Source organism: Bufo gargarizans, chromosome 4 (assembly GCF_014858855.1).
Source record: "Bufo gargarizans isolate SCDJY-AF-19 chromosome 4, ASM1485885v1, whole genome shotgun sequence".
Classification (NCBI taxonomy): domain Eukaryota; kingdom Metazoa; phylum Chordata; class Amphibia; order Anura; family Bufonidae; genus Bufo; species Bufo gargarizans.
Genome location: NC_058083.1, coordinates 22,716,282 through 22,737,359, shown reverse-complemented (window position 1 = coordinate 22,737,359; position 21,078 = coordinate 22,716,282). Strand labels below are relative to the sequence as shown.

The following is a 21,078-nucleotide window of genomic DNA, read 5'->3' as shown; positions in this document are numbered from 1 at the left end:
ATATACAAGGACACACATATAATATAACATCATAGTTTATTAGTCAATTATTCATACAAAACATAATAAATGACATCCTTAAAAATAAGCAGCATCACCAGATCATGTACTGTAAACTCGGAAATGCTATGTCCGTTGGAGTCCGACAAAATTGTCAATAATTGAACTCACAAGACGGACAACCATCCACAACCCTGTACAAGACCTTGCATAACACAAAGACTAATTGCCGAGGTATGGTGGTCATACGGCCAGTGCAAAGAGAATAATTCCCAATTAGACCTAAAAGCATAAACCATCCTAAACCAAACAAAAAAATAATAATAATGCAAGGTAACAGATACTGACCAGGGACCTGGAGGAGACACCAACACCGACGCGCGTTTCGCCTCGCTTCCTCTTGGGTACAGTACATAAAGCGGTGAACTTTTTTGGGGGGGTACATGCTGCTATAGTCATTCATGCGTTGCTGCTTATTTTTAAGGATGTCATTTATTATGTTTTGTATGAATATTTGACTAATAAACTATGATGTTATATGTGTGTCCTTGTATATTTGGTGAGTCTTTGTGGAATATCACACATATTGAACTATTAACAATTTGCTTTAATTGGATGCTCTAACCTCAATGGTAGCAGCATCATATCGCTGCATGTAAAAGGAAGAATTATGGGATGTTGCTCTGTAATATGCTCATGCGTAATCCTACAATGCGGTTTCATTATACAAACTGACTATCTTCATTGTGCATAGACAAACTTCCCTTACCCATAGCCCCTCTGTGGTAAGCATTCCAATATGTCATAGCAGAGGGAAAGCTGGTCATCTCGCTCACAAATGTAGATGGACTCTAGAGCAATTATCATCAGCTGGTCCTGAACAGGGATTAATTTTTGTTGGCACTAAAACAAAACAAAACAAAAACATCATGGATATAATAGAGCTAAAAATTTCACAAAAGTCATCTTAGAAAACCATGGTCTAAACTTCCTGTTCATCAAACCTGTTAAAATAACAGCCCACCTAAACCTAAGCCTACTGCAAGCCTGAAGTGGCGGAGATTGAAAGAACATCCAAGACAGAAGTCACGCTCGGCCTCGATCTGCCCTGCACCCAGCATAAGGCCTCATGCACACGACCATATTTTGTATCCGTGTCTGATTCACATTTTTCATTACAGACTGCACACGGCGCCATTCATTTCTATGGGTCTGCAAAAAAAAACATGTGCAGCAGTCCACATCCGTGTGTTGTCCGCATCTGTGTGCCCGGTCAACAAAAAGCAGAACATGTCTTATTCTTGGCTGCAAAATGCAGAGCACAGGCCCACTGAAGTCAATTGGTCCGCAAAAAAAAAAGAAAGAAAAAAAAACAGACGAAACACGAATGTCACATGGAAATCATCCGTGTTTTGTGGACTTCAAAACAGATATAGTCATGAGTAAGGATGAGCAAAGGAATTCCGTTACGGAATTCTATGACGGAATGCAAAACGGAAGCCTTTTAAGAGGCATTCCTTTTTGATGGCATCATAATAAATGTCTATGGCTAAAGCATAAAGGATCCGTCTGGTTTACGTTATGCAGTCCCAATGTATTCTGGGACAGGAGCAGCATTAGAACCAGGGCTGGACTGGCCCACCAGAGAATCCTACAGTGGAACAGGGGCTTGTAGTAAATTTAGAAACAATTTTATGACACAATATTGGCATAATGGTGCACGCTATATTAGCACCAATTTTTGCAACTTTTTGTGTTTCTCCACAATTTTCTAAAAGTCAGGAAAAAATAGGTGGGTCTTAGTGGGAAGGCTGTGGCCTCCGTTGGCCTACTGGATATACTATAATTTATACCAGTTTCCTGTGAATTAGTCGCATCTCACTCCAGTGCAGGGTGGATCAAGACTGGCATTTAATAAACTCCCCCCTATGTCCACCTCTCAACCAAAAATCATATTAAAATGTAATAATGATACATTCTGCATTTGCAAGATTGACAAAAAATACTTTAAAGTGAACATGCACATGTCCTGTATACAAAGAGGGCGGTCCCTCACAATCATCCCCTCTGGGGGGCCCAAGGAACTTCAGTCCAATGCTGGTCAGAACAGCAGTGGTGATGGATTTTTGGAGGCGAGTCCTTTTAAATCTTTAAAGACTATGTACAGCTACAGGGGCATTTTTTTATGATTGTGTTTTGCTCATTTCGGGCTAAAAATGTTTTTATTCAGTTTGCACGTATTTAATTGTTTAGCCGTTTATACAAGGGGTAAAAAAAAAAATCTGTCTGTTTGCAAGCTCAGACTTATTTTTATTTTTATCCCGTTGGCTGATGTCTAACGTAGAGCTCTTATCTCTGATCTCCTGACCTTATAAACACTCACTGTAGCTTGATTCTTATCAATCTGATAAGATTATGGCTTAGCGCTGTATTACACCAACAGATATTCTAACAGATTTTCACACTAAACATTAGTCAGGTGGCTGTTGGCACACAGAGATCTTTTGTTATACAACTATTGGTCTGATTGGACAGAAACTGGTCAGTAGTTAGGAGGTCAGAGATAAGTATACCTGAGCCGTCAGATGATGAGATTGAAAGAAAATTAAGTCACAGCTTGCAAACAGACTGATTTTTTAAATTCTTGCATCTCAGAAACAGATGCACATTTTTAATAAAGACCAATAAAAAAAATTATTTTTAGCCCAAAATGAGTAAATGGCAATCATAAAAGGTGTACATAGCCTTTTACCCATTCTGATTAGTATTCTAAGAAAAATCTCACTGGAAGACTATTTTCAAGGAGTCCTCTCACTTTAGCAAATGACATGTATCATGTAGATAAAGTTAATACAAGGCACTTACTAATGTATTGCGATTGTCCATATTGTTTTTTTTTGCTGGCTTGGTTAATTTTCCCATCACAATATACACTGCTTGTTTCCATGGTTATGACCACCCTGCAATCCAGCAGCGGTGGTCGTGCTTGCAAACTATAGGAAGAGGCGCCAGCTTCTCTGGTGGTGGTGTTGGCTGAGAGTACGCATAGGCTTTTTCCTATAGTGTGCAAGCATGACAACCACTGCTGGTTTGCAAGGTGGTCGTAACCATGAAAACATTGTGATGGAAAAATGAATCAAGCCAGCAAAAGAGGCAATATGGACAATCACAATACATTAGGAAGTGCCTTGTATTAACTTTCTCTACATGATGAAGGCCCTATCCTATTGTTGATGAGTTTCTTATCCTGTAATGTCTGATTTTGTCTGTGCACGTTCCCCCTGATTGTGAAGTGCTGCAGAATATAACGGTGCCACTGCAATGGTTTGGAGAAAGCTACATGTATGTGACAGATAGATGAGAGCGCTATTTGCATTATAAAGGACACGCTTCTAATTCCAAATCTTCTGATTTGCATAAAATTCTCTCCCTGAACAATTATGAAGGCGAAATATCCCGACGTCAAATTAGTTAATCAAGGATTAAAGCCGCTCACGAAATCTTTTAATCTCGGAACCCTAAGTGATGCAGATGAAATATAATTTATTGTTACCACATGTGTAGAGCGGCCTCATTTATAATGTGAACATGTTGCCGCTGCTTAATTATTCCCAACTGTTGCTGAGCTAGGAGAAAAAATAATAAATCTTTTATTACTCAGCGTCCTCGTACTGCTCAAAGACCAGACCAACAGACACGGGCTGACCACACTGCATTCTTATAGGAGGGCCATGGCAGCAGATCTGGTACCAGGGGGGCCTCACCTTAGGCCAACACTAATAGTCACCCTGCATAGTACCTCTTGGACTTCACCAGTGCACCATCCATATAGTGAATATATGATTAGCGCCATTTGGCATCCACACATTCGATGTTTGCACTGCGTGGCGGCTGCTGTACCGCAGCCAGGGCGTGTGTGCACCTGCACATTTGTGTCATTTAAGAGGAGGTGATGACATGGTATTTCGCATTGCGTTTGTCATCTCTTTAATTCTGAATACTTTTGGAGTTACATGTATTAAAAAAAATTGTATAGCCACAGAGTTATTCAATGAAATATATATCTGTATAGCGCCACCTGCTGTTTGCTTGTTTCTTATTTCTTTGTCCTGCTCACTGAGATGGCCGCACATGCTCAGTTCCATCCTTCAACAGCCTCCTGAGCTGTGATAGAGAGGGGATGGACTGCAGCTAAGGAGACATGTCCATGCTCTGCCTATCACAGCTCGTGATAGGGAGAGCATGGACACGCCTCCTTAGCGGCAGCAGAATAGACCCTCCCCTTGAGCTGTCAGCTTGATATAAATTTAGGAGAGCAATGAATGGGGAGATCTCTGGACCCATGTGAGGTACAGGGTGGGTTCTAGCTATGTTAGAGAGAGATTGACATATACTATTCGACGATTGATTTCCATTTTTTGGATTACTCATGGGATAGCACCTTTAAATGCCACTGCATCCCAAAGTTATACATTTAGCAATAAAGTTCCCCATTCTCAGATGCAAATTGAAGCTCTAATTCAAAATCTGGAAAAGGTGCTCCCTATCTACTATGTATGATATTGGTGCTTTCTTACATGTCAGAGAAACATTTGTACCTCTTGAGTAGAGAGGAGAAAATTTCATATTTTGAAATTCATTTGCGCTTCATTTGGTGGTAAAAGAATTGCGTTATGGATTCTATGATGGAATGCCTTTAGAGGCATTCCGTTATTCATTACGTCATAATAGAAGTCTATGGTCTGCATAACGGATCCGTCCAGTTTACGTTATGCAGGGGAACCCTCTCCGGCATAACTGAAACGGGACGGATCCGTTATACATGCCATAGACTTCCATTATGATGGAATGAATAATGGAATGCCTCTAAAGGCATTACGTTATGCATTCCATCATAGAACTGCGTTATTCTCCGTGGTAACGGAATTCATAACGCAATTCTGCTTTTACCACTAAACAAAGCGCAAACGAATTTCATAACATGAAATTCGCTTATCCCTACTCTTGAGCACCAGGGCCCAGGAATGACTCAAGTCTTCCATGCAGGCTATAAAAAATTGCTTACTGCTCTGTGACATGTCTGTTTTAGAAACTACTTGCATTCCTCAAGTAATAACAATTCTGGATGATCTATTCTTATGATTCTATGTTGAGCCATTCCTCAATTATTCCTACTAGAAGTTTATTGCAGACTGGTGGCAGTTCATTCATAAAGGTTGTGTAGCAAGGTATTTTAGTGGTTCTTTTCCCTACAATTCCTTGTAATGTAGTAGGTTAGTGGTACCAGGCTGCGTTCCTGAGGTCTGAAGTAACTACTGTACATGCATATTGCATTCTGAAGACATGTAGGTGAGCCAGGAAGCTAGAAAACAGCTACGTATATAAGAAAGAGGATAGCACTGTTAAAGTCACCATCAGGGTGTTGCTACTAACAGCTCTCTTTTTATGTCACATGGGCGTCAGCCAGACGACATGTTGGGAACTGGTCGAAGGGGAGCTCGCTCATTTGTCCACAGCTTTGGTGGCTGTTACTAACTTTACTTTGCATGTTATCTTTTGTATACACCAAATTTTCCCCCCCATAAGACGCACTTTTTTTTCCACTCAAAGTGTGTGTGTGTGGGGGGGGGGGGGGGGGAATGTCACTGCATCTTATGGGGCAAATACTAATGATATTTCAAATGATAATTTAATGTAATGTTTATTGCATGATGTGGATGACAAAGCCCAATTTCCGTACTGTCTACTGGTTCTCTCTATTTTTCCCAGGGGTCTGGGGTTTGTAAGAGAAGGGCATATTCTTGAAGAGGTCTCCTCTTCTTTTCTTGAGGAGAACCTGTCTCCTCTCCTGACATGTCTCTTTTAGAAATGAATGCATTCCCCAACAGTTCTGGAGCATCTATTCTTATGACTCTTGCCATTCCATTATTTCTTCTAGACGTTTATATCTAGCAGTCTGCAATGAAGGATCAGATGGTTGTTGGGGGAGGGGGATGTCGTTTTATCAGCCCCCAGAATCAGATCACATAAAATAAAAAATTCACTTACCTCTCCTGCTCCAGTCGCGGCCCCCCCTTAGCCCCCAGCGCTCTCTCTTCTTCTTCCTGCTGTCGTCTGCGCTGTGACCCGCCACACACAGCATGAGGTCACAGAGCGCCCTCACGCTGTGCGCAGCCACAGCACAGCTGACAACAGAGGACCAGGAAGCAGTGAGTACAGAGCCATGGGAACACTGCATTCACTACTTTCCGATCCTCCGTTACTCTGTACTCATCGCTTCCTGGTCCTCTGTTGTCAGCTGTGCTGTGGCTGCGCACAGCGTGAGGGCGCTCTGTGACCTCATGCTGTGTGTGGCGGGTCACAGCGCAGACGACAGCAGGAAGAAGAAGAGAGAGCGCTGGAGGCTAAGGGGGGCGGTGACTGGAGCAGGAGAGGTAAGTGAATTTTTTATTTTATGTGGGGGCTGATGAAATGAGGCTGGGGGCTGATGAAACGATGTGAGGTATGGGGGTCTCATCTGAGCATCCCCCTCCCCAACAACCATCTGATCCTTCATTGCAGACTGCTAGATATAAACGTCTAGAAGAAATAATGGAATGGCAAGAGTCATAAGAATAGATGCTCCAGAACTGTTGGGGAATGCCATTCATTTCTAAAAGAGACGTGTCAGGAGAGGAGACAGGTTCTCCTCAAGAAAAGAAGAGGAGACCTCGTCAAGAATATGCCCTTCTCTTACAAATCCCAGGCCCCTGGGAAGAATAGAGAGAACCAGTAGACAGTATGGAAATTGGGTTTTGTCATCCACATCATGCAATAAACATTACATTAAATAATGGGAGAAAAGAAGAAATGAATCGCACGTCCACTGCTAATGCTATGATCTCATCCCTGCATTCCTGCAGGAGACAGCAATGAATAGCGCATGTGTACTACCTCCATGCTACATGCTAAATGAGGCATTTGTGTACATTTTGATCAAAAGGCAATAAGCCCACTCACCACACCAAGGTTGCCTCTATGAGTGGATGTGCGATTCATTTCTTCTTTTCTCTTATTATTTAATACATATAATTCTGTCCCTGGATCTGCACTCCTTCCACTAGCCAGGTGATTTTAATTAGCCTAGTATTCAGTAGTAGGGGTTAAATTAGCCTATCATGCTCTCAGTTGGAGTTCCTGTGAGCTTCAGAGCAGGTGAGCTTTGACAACTGTTCACATGGTGCGGTGCTGCATGGGGGCCACTGTGCTGTTCTTCTGGCTGGTTGGTGGGGCCCAGAGCATGGTCAAGCAGCAGGGGTGCTGTTTGGCCACTGGGTCCAGCCGCCGGCCTGGATGGCGCCACAGCGCTGGTGGTCGCCGTGTAGCGCCGTGCCAATTTAAGGTTAGGACCCACTCATAGAGGCAACCTTGGCGTGGTGAGTGGGCTTATTGCCTTTGGATCAAAATGTACACAAATGCCTCATTTAGCATGTAGCATGGAGGTAGTACACATACGCTATTCAGTGCTGTCTCCTGCAGGAATGCAGGGATGAGATCATAGCATTAGCAGTGGATGTGCAATTCATTTCTTCTTTTCTCTTATTATTTAATAAACATTACATTAAAATATAATTTGAAATATCATCTAAAAGCTGGACTTCCAGGGTCTGCTCATGTTTCTTAGAAGTCAGGGACGCTGGGAGGTGTGTGGGGCAGAGCAAACGTGATTGGGTTATTTTCCAGCTTCTTGATGGGAACAGTTCGCGTGCGGAGGTTGCTGACTTCTGACCTACACCCTCTGATCGTGTCAATCTGTGTAGGGACTGTTAGGTAAATAATACCCAATTGGCCCCTTTCATACAAGCGTACTGATATCCGTCTGTATTCCAGCTCCGGAATACGCACAGATCCCGGATGATATACCATCTATATTGTCATCAGTAGTGTTTCGATAATTCATCCGGATTTACATGCCTATCCCTTCCTTCCTGCAGTTCTGATGCACTCCCACAGACTATAATGGGGGTATTTCAAAGCAAACACGCACTAAACTAGGACATGCTGCGGATTTCAAATACCGACGAAAAGTATACAGATTGCAACTACGAGAAAAAGGCGGTTGTCAGGAGGAAGAACAGAGAAACGGCACAATGCAAAGTCCCATAAAAAGATGCTCCAAAATTGTAATTTCATGAGGAATACAAATCCTTACTACAACAGACATGTCAGGAGAAGTGACAGCTCCTCTTAAAAGTTTTATATCGCATTTTCTAGAATGTGTTGCTTCAGAGCAGCAATCTGTATACAGACTCTGGAATTTTGCCGCTAACTTGCTAAACAAATTAAAGCAATTGCACCTGAAGCCTAATCAATGGCTTTGGAAAATGCAAACATGATAATGATGCACGACTTCTCGCACACGTATTAAATATTCTGAAAGCTAAAAATATTTACAGAAAGCTACGCAACTAATGAATGCTTCTGCTTGCTGTAGACGGCAGAGACAAAAAAGTCCCGGCAACACAGCAACAAGTCGAGGCTTCCAAATACTTTATGTATTTTTTTTGGCTCGAGCCCTCATTACGGTGTTTGTTTTATTTTGCATGCGGTGACAGAACTAAGTGATTTTCTCGTCTTAAACACTGCAAACAATGTTTCAGCAAATAAGTCACTGGGAAATTCATGAATAGAAATGAGCATCAGAAACTCAGGCCTGTCATACGAAGAAAGCGCTTCGGCCCAGATCCGCAAGAGCGGTGTCATGAAGCAAAGCAAAGAGATAAAGCAAAGAACGTCAGCTTACATCGGGCTTTGAATGCTGAAAAATCTTCAGGGGGAATTTAAGGTCGTCCTTCGCCAGGGTGACTATATATTCTTTTAGCAGAGTGTTTGATGCTCCGGGGGTCTGAGCTTCGCAACGATGGAGGAAAGGAACCATCCACTGGTAGGCGTTTTTCACGTAGTTTTCTTCTGAGGACTGGAAGACATTAAGTAATAAATGTTAATCATCTGAAATGTGCCACCAGGGCAGAGTGTTTTCAACAGACAACCCCCATCCAACTGCTGTAATAAGCCATATGGATGTCACAATGGAGGGTCCTCGACTCAGGATTCACCTCTATAGCCCACAGCAGAGAGGTGTTCTGAAGAAGCAACTCTCGTTCTGGTGGACTCGAGCCGTAAAAGGACAACCATACATCTGGCCGACACAAACAGTACTACCATGTTGTCCCTACAGCCACCAATGCTAAGGAAATTCCTGGCTGACAACAGCTTCACCTGACAAAAATAGCTATTCTCCAGGGATGCCCAGGAACTGGGGCATCCACCGAATCCCTCTTTGAGGCCACATTCTGAAGGCCACCAAGCAACTGTTCAGGACACCACCCACACACCCATACCCAGCAGCCTGCATGGCACCTTAGTATGTAAGATGAATGGATGTGGTCACCAGATCATCAACGAGCAACCAGACAAGTAGGATGCACCGCTTACATTGGGGAGGGAGGGGGCTCTTAAAAGGTCACCATCATTTCCTGATAACACAATTTTGTGGCTGTCGCAACGCAAAGTTTTCAATGTAAAATTTAAAAAAATAACATACTAACATTATTAAACTTTGACTACTGTCAAATCATTAATTCTTTGGCGGAACATCTCCTTAAAGGGACACTGACAGGCCCAATTAGCATATTGAGTTATATATATCACAGTACAGGTCATATAAAGTGTATTAGAATCATGTAAGTATCCCCCCTGCCCACCTTATAAATACGGAAATATAAAGTTTTATAACCTGCTTGTCTCCTCTCCAATCTGCCCAAGGGGCGGCGTTTCATCTGAAAATGCGCCCAGCCAGCCGCTCCCAACTGCCGTTCTGAAGCCCCGCCCAGCTCATCAATATTCACTTCGCTGAGCGGCGGCTACAACTCTCCAGGTCACGATCCTGCGCATGGGCAATCGAATCCTCCTGGCATCGTTCGTGTGTAATCTTCTGCGCCTGCGCCCCGCCGTGGTTAGATCGCGCCTGCGTACACACCCTGCCTGCGTCCCCGAGCCTCTGCCTCATGCGCATGCGCCAGACACTGTTCATAGCAGCAGCGCTTCAGGCGCATGCGCATGAGGCAGAGGCTCGGGGACGCAGGCAGGGTGTGTACGCAGGCGCGATCTAACCACGGCGGGGCGCAGGCGAAGAAGATTACACACGAACGATGCCAGGAGGATTCGATTGCCCATGCGCAGGATCGAGACCTGGAGAGTTGTAGCCGCCGCCCAGCCACGTGAATATTGATGAGCTGGGCGGGGCTTCAGAACGGCAGTTGGGAGCGGCTGGCTGGGCGCATTTTCAGATGAAACGCCGCCCCTTGGGCAGATTGGAGAGGAGACAAGCAGGTTATAAAACTTTATATTTCCGTATTTATAAGGTGGGCAGGGGGGATACTTACATGATTCTAATACACTTTATATGACCTGTACTGTGATATATATAACTCAATATGCTAATTGGGCCTGTCAGTGTCCCTTTAAACCTTGTAGGAAGTATGAACAGCAAAATCTTCATTTAATGGGGTTGCCCAAATTTGGAAAATAATTTTCATACCCACTGTTAGGAGGGAACCTGTCACCATGATCTTGGAGTAATATCTGCTGAAATACATGAGTAGTCCTGTGGATAAGGAGCCCAGATCATCATTTCCAAATGCCCCTCTTTCCCCAGCTGTCGGTGTTTAATGCTGCATTGAAATACATTGCCACTACTGCTGCGCATACGCACAGGAGTCCTCTCGTTATGATGGCACTGTACAGCAGTCTGGACTGTGTATTTCAGCACAGCTTTCGATTCTGACAGCAGGGGAATAGGGGGCAGTAGGAAAATAACACCAATTAAGGTGCTCTCCTCAAAGAGAGATAGTACCCCCCGAATCCTGACCTAGGCCTCTCACCCAGTTAAGCCAGTGCTCTCTGCTCTGCACTGATGAGGGACAATCACCCGAAACAGCTGTCTGCAGATGAGATGCTGGCTTATTTAATATCCAAGTCAGGTCTCAAGGCCTAATTAAAGGGTTGAACATTGACTGATAGGATAGCTGCCTTACATCTGGTGGCATTAGAGGCAGAGCTTGCTAAGAGCTCATTTGCATCCATTCTTCCCAAAAATAAAATAAAAATGGTAATCTGGACTCATCTGCAGTACTACTCATGTGTTGCCTCAAATAATAGTCCAGAATGATGGTGAAATATTGCTTTTAATAGGGTGGAATCCCCCAAAGAGTGTCTTGTTGTGTTGGACCTACCCTGTCCTGCATTACACAGCCAACCTATTTGTATGGGAATTGTGTAATGCTTCATGTCCCGTGTGGTGGTCCTGCTGCGAAACAGAATAGTGTTTGCCAGGTTTCTCCACAAATGATAGATAATTCTGGGGGTCCATGCAGTGGGATAATTTGTGATCTGCTTTTTGTCAAGAGGCCTTACATATGAGCAGGGATTGGCCAAAGCTGTTGACCTCACTGAGCTTAAGGTTTTTTTTCAGGACTTGGATACTGATGACCTATCCTAAGTTATCAATTTCAGATTAGTGGGGGTCAGTACTGGGATAGTACTGGGATAGTACAACAGTACATTAGTACAACCTACATTTTCCAAAAGAAGCCGTAGTTTCTCAATGTCCTTGAGCTGGTGCAGGTCTTTGAGGGTTAATGACACATCACAGTTGGCTTCATACACAAGGGTCTCCAACGTGACCAGATCATCACAAAGCAGCTCCAAACCTGGAATATTCTTCTCTTTTCCCAGACGCACCAAAGAAAGTGCACCATCCACCTAGAATTCAGAGATAATGACTTCCAGTAAATGAAAAACATAAAAGACATTGCACAACATTTACCAAAGACTCAACTACAGAGATATTTTTTCTCAATTAAAAGGTGCTGTCCGATTTCAAAAACCCATTGTACATATATCCTATTATGGAAGTTAGAAGTAATTCATGGGGGTCATCAGTTCAGGAACTTCACTGCTTGACCAGAGTGGAGAATACTGTAGTTACCAAGAGCGTATATCAGTCTGGAGGACCCATCTGGAGGACACTGTGTAATGCTTAATATGTCCTGTGGTGGCGCTATAGGGAAATGAAACACCTGATTTCCCCACAGATTACAGCTGATCACTGTAGGTCCCAGGAGGGGGAAACTTTAAGAACAGCTTATTGTCACAGGAACCTTCTAACAAGTTGAGACTGACCAATGCAGAAAATCTCTATTAACTGGTACTTAAAGGGGACTAACCTTCACATCATTCTATAAAAAAGGGATCTGCACGACTGACGACAGTCTAACTTGAAATGAATGAAAAACACTGGAAAGACCAAATGAGCTCACAGGGAAAGTCTGCTTCTCAGCCATGACCAAGGGTTCCCTAGTTCTTAGGAACAGTGGAAGACCAAACATATTTGGAAAGCACCTTCAGGCTATAGTTCCTCAGACTCATGGACTTCCCTACGTCACCATTAAATCACAGCATTACCGGAAACTGCATGAAATATTAACATTTCACTATGGCCTCTTTCACACGACTGTATGGCTTTTTAACGGATCCGTTTTTTGTTTCTGTTTTTCCGTATGGCATATACAGTATACAGTAATTACATAGAAAAAATTGGGCTGGGCATAACATTTTCAATAGATGGTTCCGCAAAAACGGAATAGATATGGAAGACATACGGATGCATTTCTGTAAGTGTTCCTTTTTTTGCGGAACCATTGAAATGAATGGTTTCCGTATACGGACCGTATAAGGAACGCAAAAAACGGCCTGTAAACGGGGTAAAAAAAATGGTCATGTGAAAGAGGCCTATGGGAAAGAAAAAAAATGGGAAGGTTAAGATCTTTCAAAATGTATGTAGCTATACAGGGGTAAAGGTAGTGGTCACACCCAGGCCTCTGGTCTCTGAAGGGGCTTGAAGGTCCCTCTTCCACATTGAAATGAATGGGTCCGCATCCGTGATGCGGAATGACAACAGAACGGTGCCCGTGCATTGCGGATCCGCAAATGCGGTCCACAATACAGGAACGGGACACCAACGGTCGTGGGGACGAGCCCTAGGGGTCAGTGTTTCATTCAGTAGGGCTTTATACAGTGAGATTTTTTGCTAAGGCCTCTGTCAGATTTGTTCCTATGACACTGGCTGACCTGTTACATGTGCTGGAGGCATCTGTGTTGGTCCCATGTTCATATGTGCCGGCAACTGGGCTTCTAGGAGCAACAGGGGCGTTGCCATTAAACCTAGGGAGTCAGCTCTCTCTGCAACTATGGTGGTCACGATACCAAAATTTTGATTTGATTCCGATACCATAAAAAAGTATTGCGATACTCGATACCACGCGAAAGAAAAACAAAACACCCAAAAAGCTGTGTGCAATCTACCTTTTTTGGAATGTGTGGCACATAATAGAACAATCCTATCCTATTTTGCAGGCGGACAAGGTGACTAAAAAATGGCGAATAGCGTGTTTTTCTTTTTTTTCCATTACGGCTTTCCCCGCAATAGTGGATATTTTTTTAATGAAATTGAATGAAATTACTGGGGGGAGCTGTAGCTGCTGGCCACCAATTAAAATAATTAACCCGTAAATGCAAATGTACGGGTGCCGAATGCATCATACAGCAGGCTCCCGTCGCGTATGGAGTGGGCTCACCTCGACAGCCCACTTTATACATTTGCATTTAGGGGTCAATTATTTTCATTGGTGGGGCAGTGGCAGTTTCAGAGCACCCTCCCCATAATGGTGGCAGCGACGGCCGTGTCACAGTGGGGAGCGAGGGACTCCCTCCTTCTCCACTCTGCTGCTGATGACACATGTTCTCTAATGAGAAAAGATACAAAGCTGCGCAGTAATGCAGCCTAATATCGGGAAAAATCAAATCCCGGTATCGCATCGATCCGGGTGAAAAAGTATAGATTGGGTATCGAAGGTTTAATACCCGGTGCAACCCCATTTGCAACTGCGGCGCCTTCTGCCCTTTGACAGGACCATGCAGTGTAAATGTCCTCACACCAGGCCCTGACTTCTCCTAAAATCAATCAAAGGGCAGAGGGCGCGGCAGTTGCAGAGAGAGCTGAGCCTCTAGGTGTAATGGCAACTCCCCCGTTGCTCCTAGAGGCTCATTTGCATATAATAAAACATCATTTTTCTCAGCCATGCGGGTACATATTAACATGGGACCAACACAGATGCCTTCAGCTGCCAAGCGCACATGTAACAGGTCAGCCAGTGTCATAGGTACAAAACTGCTGACAGATGCCCTTTAAGAACAGTATGTGATTTATTTATTTTTATCAGTAAGTAATGTTGAGCTACAAAAAGAATTCCAATAAAGGAACCAGGTTCACACAGCATGAGCCACAATACAGCGCAGACCCATGGGAGCCTACACCAGAGTGAAAAAGATGGAGAAGCCGCGCCGAGAAAACAAGAGAGTCACAGATTAAAGTGTAATTATAGTCTAATACAGTGCGGATGAATTATGTATACAGCATGGCTGCCAGAATCTCCTTCATTTCAAAAGAACATTCACATGTGAGAGAAATAAAAACTAATCTTCCCCCAAAATATATATATAAATTATTAAAACTCAAAGCCATGATGACAGTGCTGGGAAGAGACACAGAATGCTATCACTGGGGGTGTTCCAGGCTCTAATCAGGACTGAATGCATCTGGCCAAATAATTGGGGAAGACATGCAGCTTTTTGACATCGTGATTTTTAAGTAAAGTGGGCATGTAATTGTAAAATAATCTAAACTGGTAATGTTGGCAGCTTCGCGACCTAATCAAAATCAGGCAATGTTGGAAAATAGCAATTATACAACGTGACGATCGAATATATGAGAAGGAGTAATGTAACACCGGGGCTCCAGACTGCCAATCACCACACATTGCACAGAACTGGTTGTGTCGGGCCACTGGACGGCTTCCCGATCAGGCACCAGCAGCACAATGAGCCAGTAACCTTAACCCCTTAAGGCCCTGAGGTTTATTTAATTTATTTATTTTCCTTTTCATTTTGCGCTTCCTGCCTTCCCAAAGCCATGACAAATAGTGGCAAAAAAGAAGAGGGTAAGTAAGTCAAACAACAATGCCTTCACAAAGGGGAGGTGGTTCGCTCACCTATTCGGGTTGCACCAAATTGGGCGCAACCACAATGAAGGCCGGATGAAGATAGTTGTTGGTCGGTGCAGCCGGACTTGTCCAATAACCTTGGGCGGGAGCCAAACCGCCGGTCGGGTGAGCAGTAGTGCTAGAGAAATGCTGGACTAGTGACTACACAGCAAATTGAATGCTCCACGTGCCGGCAAGCAGCGGCCGGGTCTCCCATTCAGCTGTTTACGTCCAGACTTGACAAAGGGGTCTGTTGTACCCCGAAACGCATTGTCCTTGAATAAATCTAAATTTACTTGACACCTGGTTATGTTCCTGCGCCCTGTGTTGTTCACACATTCACTTGAGTCCTATGGTCCAGCGTTTCTCTAGTACTACTTCCCAAAGCCATAGCTTTTTTATTTGTCTGTTCACATAGCCATATGAGGGCTTGTATTTCGCGGGACACTTTCCAACGCCACCATTTAATATTGCATATTAGGCTACTTGCACACATGCGTTAGGGGTGGATCCGTCTGGTATCTGCACAGACGGATCCGCGCCTAAAATGCAAATGATTGTATCCGTTCAGAACGGATCCGTTTGCATTATGAAGAACAAAGTCAAAACTGATCCGTCCTGACTTGCATTGAAAGTCAATAGGGGACGGATCCGTTTTCAATAATTGCACCAAATTGTGTCAGTGAAAACGGATCCGCTCCGATTGTAAGTCAGGACGGATCCATTTGGCTCTGCATCAGCGCAAGCAGCGTTTTGGTGTCCGCATCCAGAGCGGAATGGAGGCGGAACGGAGCCAAACTGATGCATTCTGAGCGGATCCGCATCCATTCAGAATGCATTGGGGCTGAACTGATCCGTTTTGAACCATTTGTGAGAGCCCTGAAACGGATCTCACAAACGGAATTCAAAATGCCAGTGTGAAAGTAGCCTAATGTAGTGGGTAGCGGGAAAAAATTCTAAATTGGGTGAAATTGCAAAAAAAAAAAAAAAAGCAGGTGGCCCGCAGCTATGGCGCCCGCAGCTATGGCGCCCGCAGCGGGCGCCAGCCTTAAAAACCCGTGCATGTATGGCGCTGGGCGTGAAAGGGTTAAAGGGGTTATTCAAAGATAAAATGTTCTACATTTTTCAAACCAGCAGCTAAATCTGAATACTTTTGTAATTGGAAAAGAGTTATTCAACAAGATCTATCTGTACAGCGCCACCTGCTGTTCTTTTCCTTAGTAACATCACTGAGGTGGAGGCAGAGGCTCAGTCCCATCCCTCAACTGCCACCTGCTCAATCTACAGTGAGAAGCTGTGACAGCTACAGGGAGAGCACCAGCAATAAAGGGCACAACCCCTGAGCTGTGATGGGGTGAGCTGTATCAGAAAGGACACACTCTCTGAGGAAGGACACGCCCCCTGAGCTGTGATGGGGTGAGCTGTATCAGAAACGCTCTCTGAGGAAGGGCACGCCCCCTGAGCTGTGATGGGGTGAGCTGTATCAGAAAGGACACGCTCTCTGAGGAAGGACACGACCCCTGAGCTGTGATGGGGTGAGCTGCATCAGAAAGGACATTCTCTCTGAGGAAGGACACGCCCCCTGAGCTGTCAGCTTGAAATAAATCTAGCAGTGCAACTGGAGCAACGAATGGGGATATCTCTGTATCCACGTGAGGTACAGGGCTTTTAAAAACCAGATTGTCATGTACTATATGATGTCTGATTTTGAGTTTTTTCGTTAATCATGGGAGAACCCTTTTAAGGAAGCCGGCCAGCGGAACCACCCTGACCGCAAAGCACAATGTAATCAGTATATGCTAAAATACACACAGAGCGCTATGCATCCATACCCTACATACACCATCTGTATGAAAAGAAGCTGAGTGATTGTTATGGGATTTATCTTTCACCCTGTGGGATTTTTTTATTCTAATTTTTTTGCTTTCTTTTTGCCAACGATATCCATTGTAAAGGAGAAAACAGATCCAGCGCCATTGACTTGCATTGTGCGTCATGACGGATCCGTTTTGCTCCACATGCCAGGTTGCTGCGGTTTGCTCTCCGGTTTGGGAACGCAACAAAACGGAATGGAATGCATTTTGGAGCGTTCCGTTCTGTTCAGTTTTGTGACCATTGACAATGAACGGGGAAAAACAGAAGCGTTTTTCTCCGGTATTGAGACCCTATGACGGATCTCAATACCGGAAAAGTTAAACGCAAGTGTGAAAGTAGCCTAAGTGGACTGTCTCATCAAGACCGTTTCTGTCCATATGCCAACTTGCCAATGGAAGCCCTGGTCCCCCAGAAACATCAGCAAGACCTAGACCAGTGGCAATCTTTATGAGACAGCCCCTATAATAACTGTAACTGGTTTTCAGGTGCACTTACCTGTCTGGAGTAATTCTCAATCTCCTCGGCTCGGTTCCAGAACCAGTTCTTCACTATGTCGATGGACAGACAGTCCGTACTGTAGATCAGTAGTACAGGCTGCTCCTCATACAGAAACTCAGGCCAGATCTGGTGCACCGGGCTCTACCTGTGACCTGTAGAACAGGACAAACACAACATGTATGTAGTCAGAAAATCAGAAAAACATTCTTTCAGGAACAGCACCGGACCTGTCCACAGGTTGTGTGCGGTATTGCAGCTCAACTGCATTCACTTGGAGCTGATCTGCAATACCAGACACAACCCATGGGCAGGTGAGGCGCCGTCTCTAGAAAAAGGCACCCATATTTTCCTAATCCTGGACAACCCCTTTAAATAGCACAAGTCAGCAGGGTCAAGCCTATTAAACCCGGCATAATGCCCAGTAGAATTAATCCTGCGGATTGCAATGATATCTGTCCGAGAAAAAAAAAAGGCTTTTTTTTTTTTTATGCAAAGGATGTCTTAAAGGGAACCTGTCACCCAAAAATCGCCTATTAAGCTGTTTACAGTACCTTATAGTGCTGTATAGTCGTTTCCTGATGCACTTTTTGTTAGTTTTGCAGCATGTATGCTCAGTCAGAAATCGATGTTATATTCAGCTGCTGCCCCGTGCTTCAAGTCAGGCTTGAAGTCACGGGGGCAGCGGCCTCGGCGTCTTACATGGCCCTCTCCCCGCCCCCTGCCTCTGTGACTGACAGCCGAAATCCGATTCCGGGACCGCGCTCAACGGCCGCATGCGCAGTAAAGGGCGGCAGGAGCGCGGTCCCGGCTGCCGCGCGTACTACGCGCCGTCTTACTTTCGCCGCACTGCGCATGCGCCCGACATCCTGTATCAAACGCGCCCGCGCCCAGATGCCGGGCGCGGGCGCGTTTGATACAGGATGTCGGGCGCATGCGCAGTGCGGCGAAAGTAAGACGGCGCGTAGTACGCGCGGCAGCCGGGACCGCGCTCCTGCCGCCCTTTACTGCGCATGCGGCCGGGGGGCGGGGAGAGGGGGGCGGGGAGAGGGCCATGTAAGACGCCGAGGCCGCTGCCCCCGTGACTTCAAGCCTGACTTGAAGCACGGGGCAGCAGCTGAATATAACATCGATTTCTGACTGAGCATACATGCTGCAAAACTAACAAAAAGTGCATCAGGAAACGACTATACAGCACTATAAGGTACTGTAAACAGCTTAATAGGCGATTTTTGGGTGACAGGTTCCCTTTAAGCGCACATGGGGGTGTGGCCTGCACTGGAAGGCTGAGCTGCACTGTGGAACCAGGCCACTCCCCCGTGTGCTAACGCCCGCCTTTGCTTAAATAATAAAAGTCATTTTCTTTTTGGAACGGGACCACCGATTTTGACTAGACAGATGTCATTTTAATCAGCAGGATCGACCACGGTTGTTCCTGCTGGTACCTGCTTTTTAATACTTCATTAGAAGTAACATACAAGTCCGTATCTTAGCCCAGAGTTGTATTTACATCATAGCTCCTCCGTTATAATGTAGGTCGGCAGCTATACTATAGAATTCAACACTTGCTTTGCGTAGATATTGATGCAACAGGGAACGCTGGGAGATTTCAGGTCTGAAGCTCGCAGAATTATAAATGCTGCGCTGGACTACAAGGGTATATATTCACAAGTGGCAGATTTGTTGCAGATATTTCTGTAACCGTCCAATTCTTCTGAAGAGAGCTTGGAGAAATCCAAGCACATTGCTGTAGAAACAACCCCATTCAGATAAATGGAACATATATACAGTATACGGTATATATGTGTGTATATATATATATATATATATATATATATATATATATATATATATAGATATATGGGTTTTTTTCTCTTTCTTTTTTTCAGTATTCGCTAAAGTATAAGAACCCCCCCCCCCTACACACACAAACACACACAGACACAAAAGTGAAGGAAAATTTTCAGTGCGTCTTATAGTCCAACTGCTAATGACCGCTTCCAATATGGTTGCAGTCATCAGCATGCGGGAGGCGCGGAGAGCAGTGAGGGAAGGGCTTCACCAGCTGTACTCTTCTTCCAGGCCCACTCTGCACTATGTCCTGACTGCGCGCAGTGTTAGGATGTAGTGCACATTAGGTGCCCATTATGACCTGACATTGTGTGACGCCAGGTCACAGAGTGGTGCGGGCCAGAAGAAGATCAAGGAGGGTGAGCGGGTGCCAGCTCCGCCCAGAGCAAGGGAAGTAAGTACCGTATATTTATTTATATATTTCATTTTTTTTTTTTTTTTTATGTCTGATCTGAGGTCTGATCTCAGGCTGATGATGAATTGGGGTTTGATCTGAGTTCTGATTTAAAATATTTTTCTTATTTTCCTCCTCCAATTTCTAGGTGTGTCTTATAGTCTGAAAAATATGGTGTGGGGGGTGAGTATATAAATATATATAATCAATAATATGCGCTGTGGTCTTTTTGCTGTTTGTTTGTATATATATATATATATATATATATATATATTTATTTTATATTTATATATTCTTTTCTAAAATTTACGGTATTTTCTTTATATAGTTTTCCCTTTTGAGGCAAACAGGATAAAAAGGAAGGAGGAGATGAAAAGAGCAATCAATGAGATTGTTCAGATTTTTCAGTGTATTTTTCACATTTCGAGGCCCTTTAAATAAACACGCAGGGAAAAAAATAAAAGCAGACAAAACCCATATTTATTCAGGAGGCACATGACAGCTTCACCCCAGAAGAGATTATATCTAAAATAACTGGGAGCAGGAGATTGTGTATTTCTATCAGTTGGATTGGAGGCTGGGAATGAATTTTCTGAGAAGGCCTACTATGCCTCCAGACTAATTCCAAGAGGGATCCCTGTGAGCTTCAATTTCAGAATGAGAGAGGAAATAAAGCAGAGGCGCTTACACAGCAGGCAGCTGGAATATACTGTACGCTGCGCCGAATCCCATAAGCCCAGGCAGGGTTCTATTTTAAGGTGTCCTGCCCTTCTGCTCTCTTCCCATAAATCCTTTGTCCTTGCAGGAAGCCAAGGTGTCTGATCATTTCTATTCCATCGGTGTTGCCTGATCCGCAGAGTAAAGGGAGCGCGAGCTGCTGGCCGAGTCCTCAAGGCAGTGTATGTATTAATGATTACAGAATGTAGTATGGATTTTTAGCAAAGACATTGTTACTGGAGAAAATACCATTCTTTCTGGCCCCTGATACCTTTTATAGAAGCTCGGGAAGATAAATACACCTGCTTTCTTCTTCAAGGTGCATTTGGAAGGAGAAAACTGGAACATGACCAGCACCATTTAGAAATCACAAAGCAAGTCACCAGTAATTACAAGGACATCAATATCCATTTATGAAATCATACATTATTATTTCTATCTTTCCGTAACTCAATAAAGTAAAGAAATAAGAGCCATACATAACCCTAAAGCTACATGCACACATGGCAGATAACTTGCGGTACTTCCGCTCAGATTTTCATACAGAAAAAACGCAGCTTAATACATTACCAGCAAATTGAATGAGAAGCTCATGTACACATTGCA

At 44.2% G+C, this 21,078-nt stretch overlaps 1 protein-coding gene across 1 annotated transcript in view; it reads right to left on the bottom strand.

Moving 5' to 3' along the window:
• The window catches only part of NBAS (NBAS subunit of NRZ tethering complex), a 678,694-nt gene that overhangs the window by 461,772 nt on the left and 195,844 nt on the right, over nt 1-21,078 (bottom strand). The window contains 5 exon segments of the mRNA XM_044291127.1: nt 770-903; nt 8,783-8,956; nt 11,617-11,802; nt 17,511-17,630; nt 17,632-17,665. Of these exon segments, the coding sequence (XP_044147062.1) occupies nt 770-903; nt 8,783-8,956; nt 11,617-11,802; nt 17,511-17,630; nt 17,632-17,665 (648 nt within the window).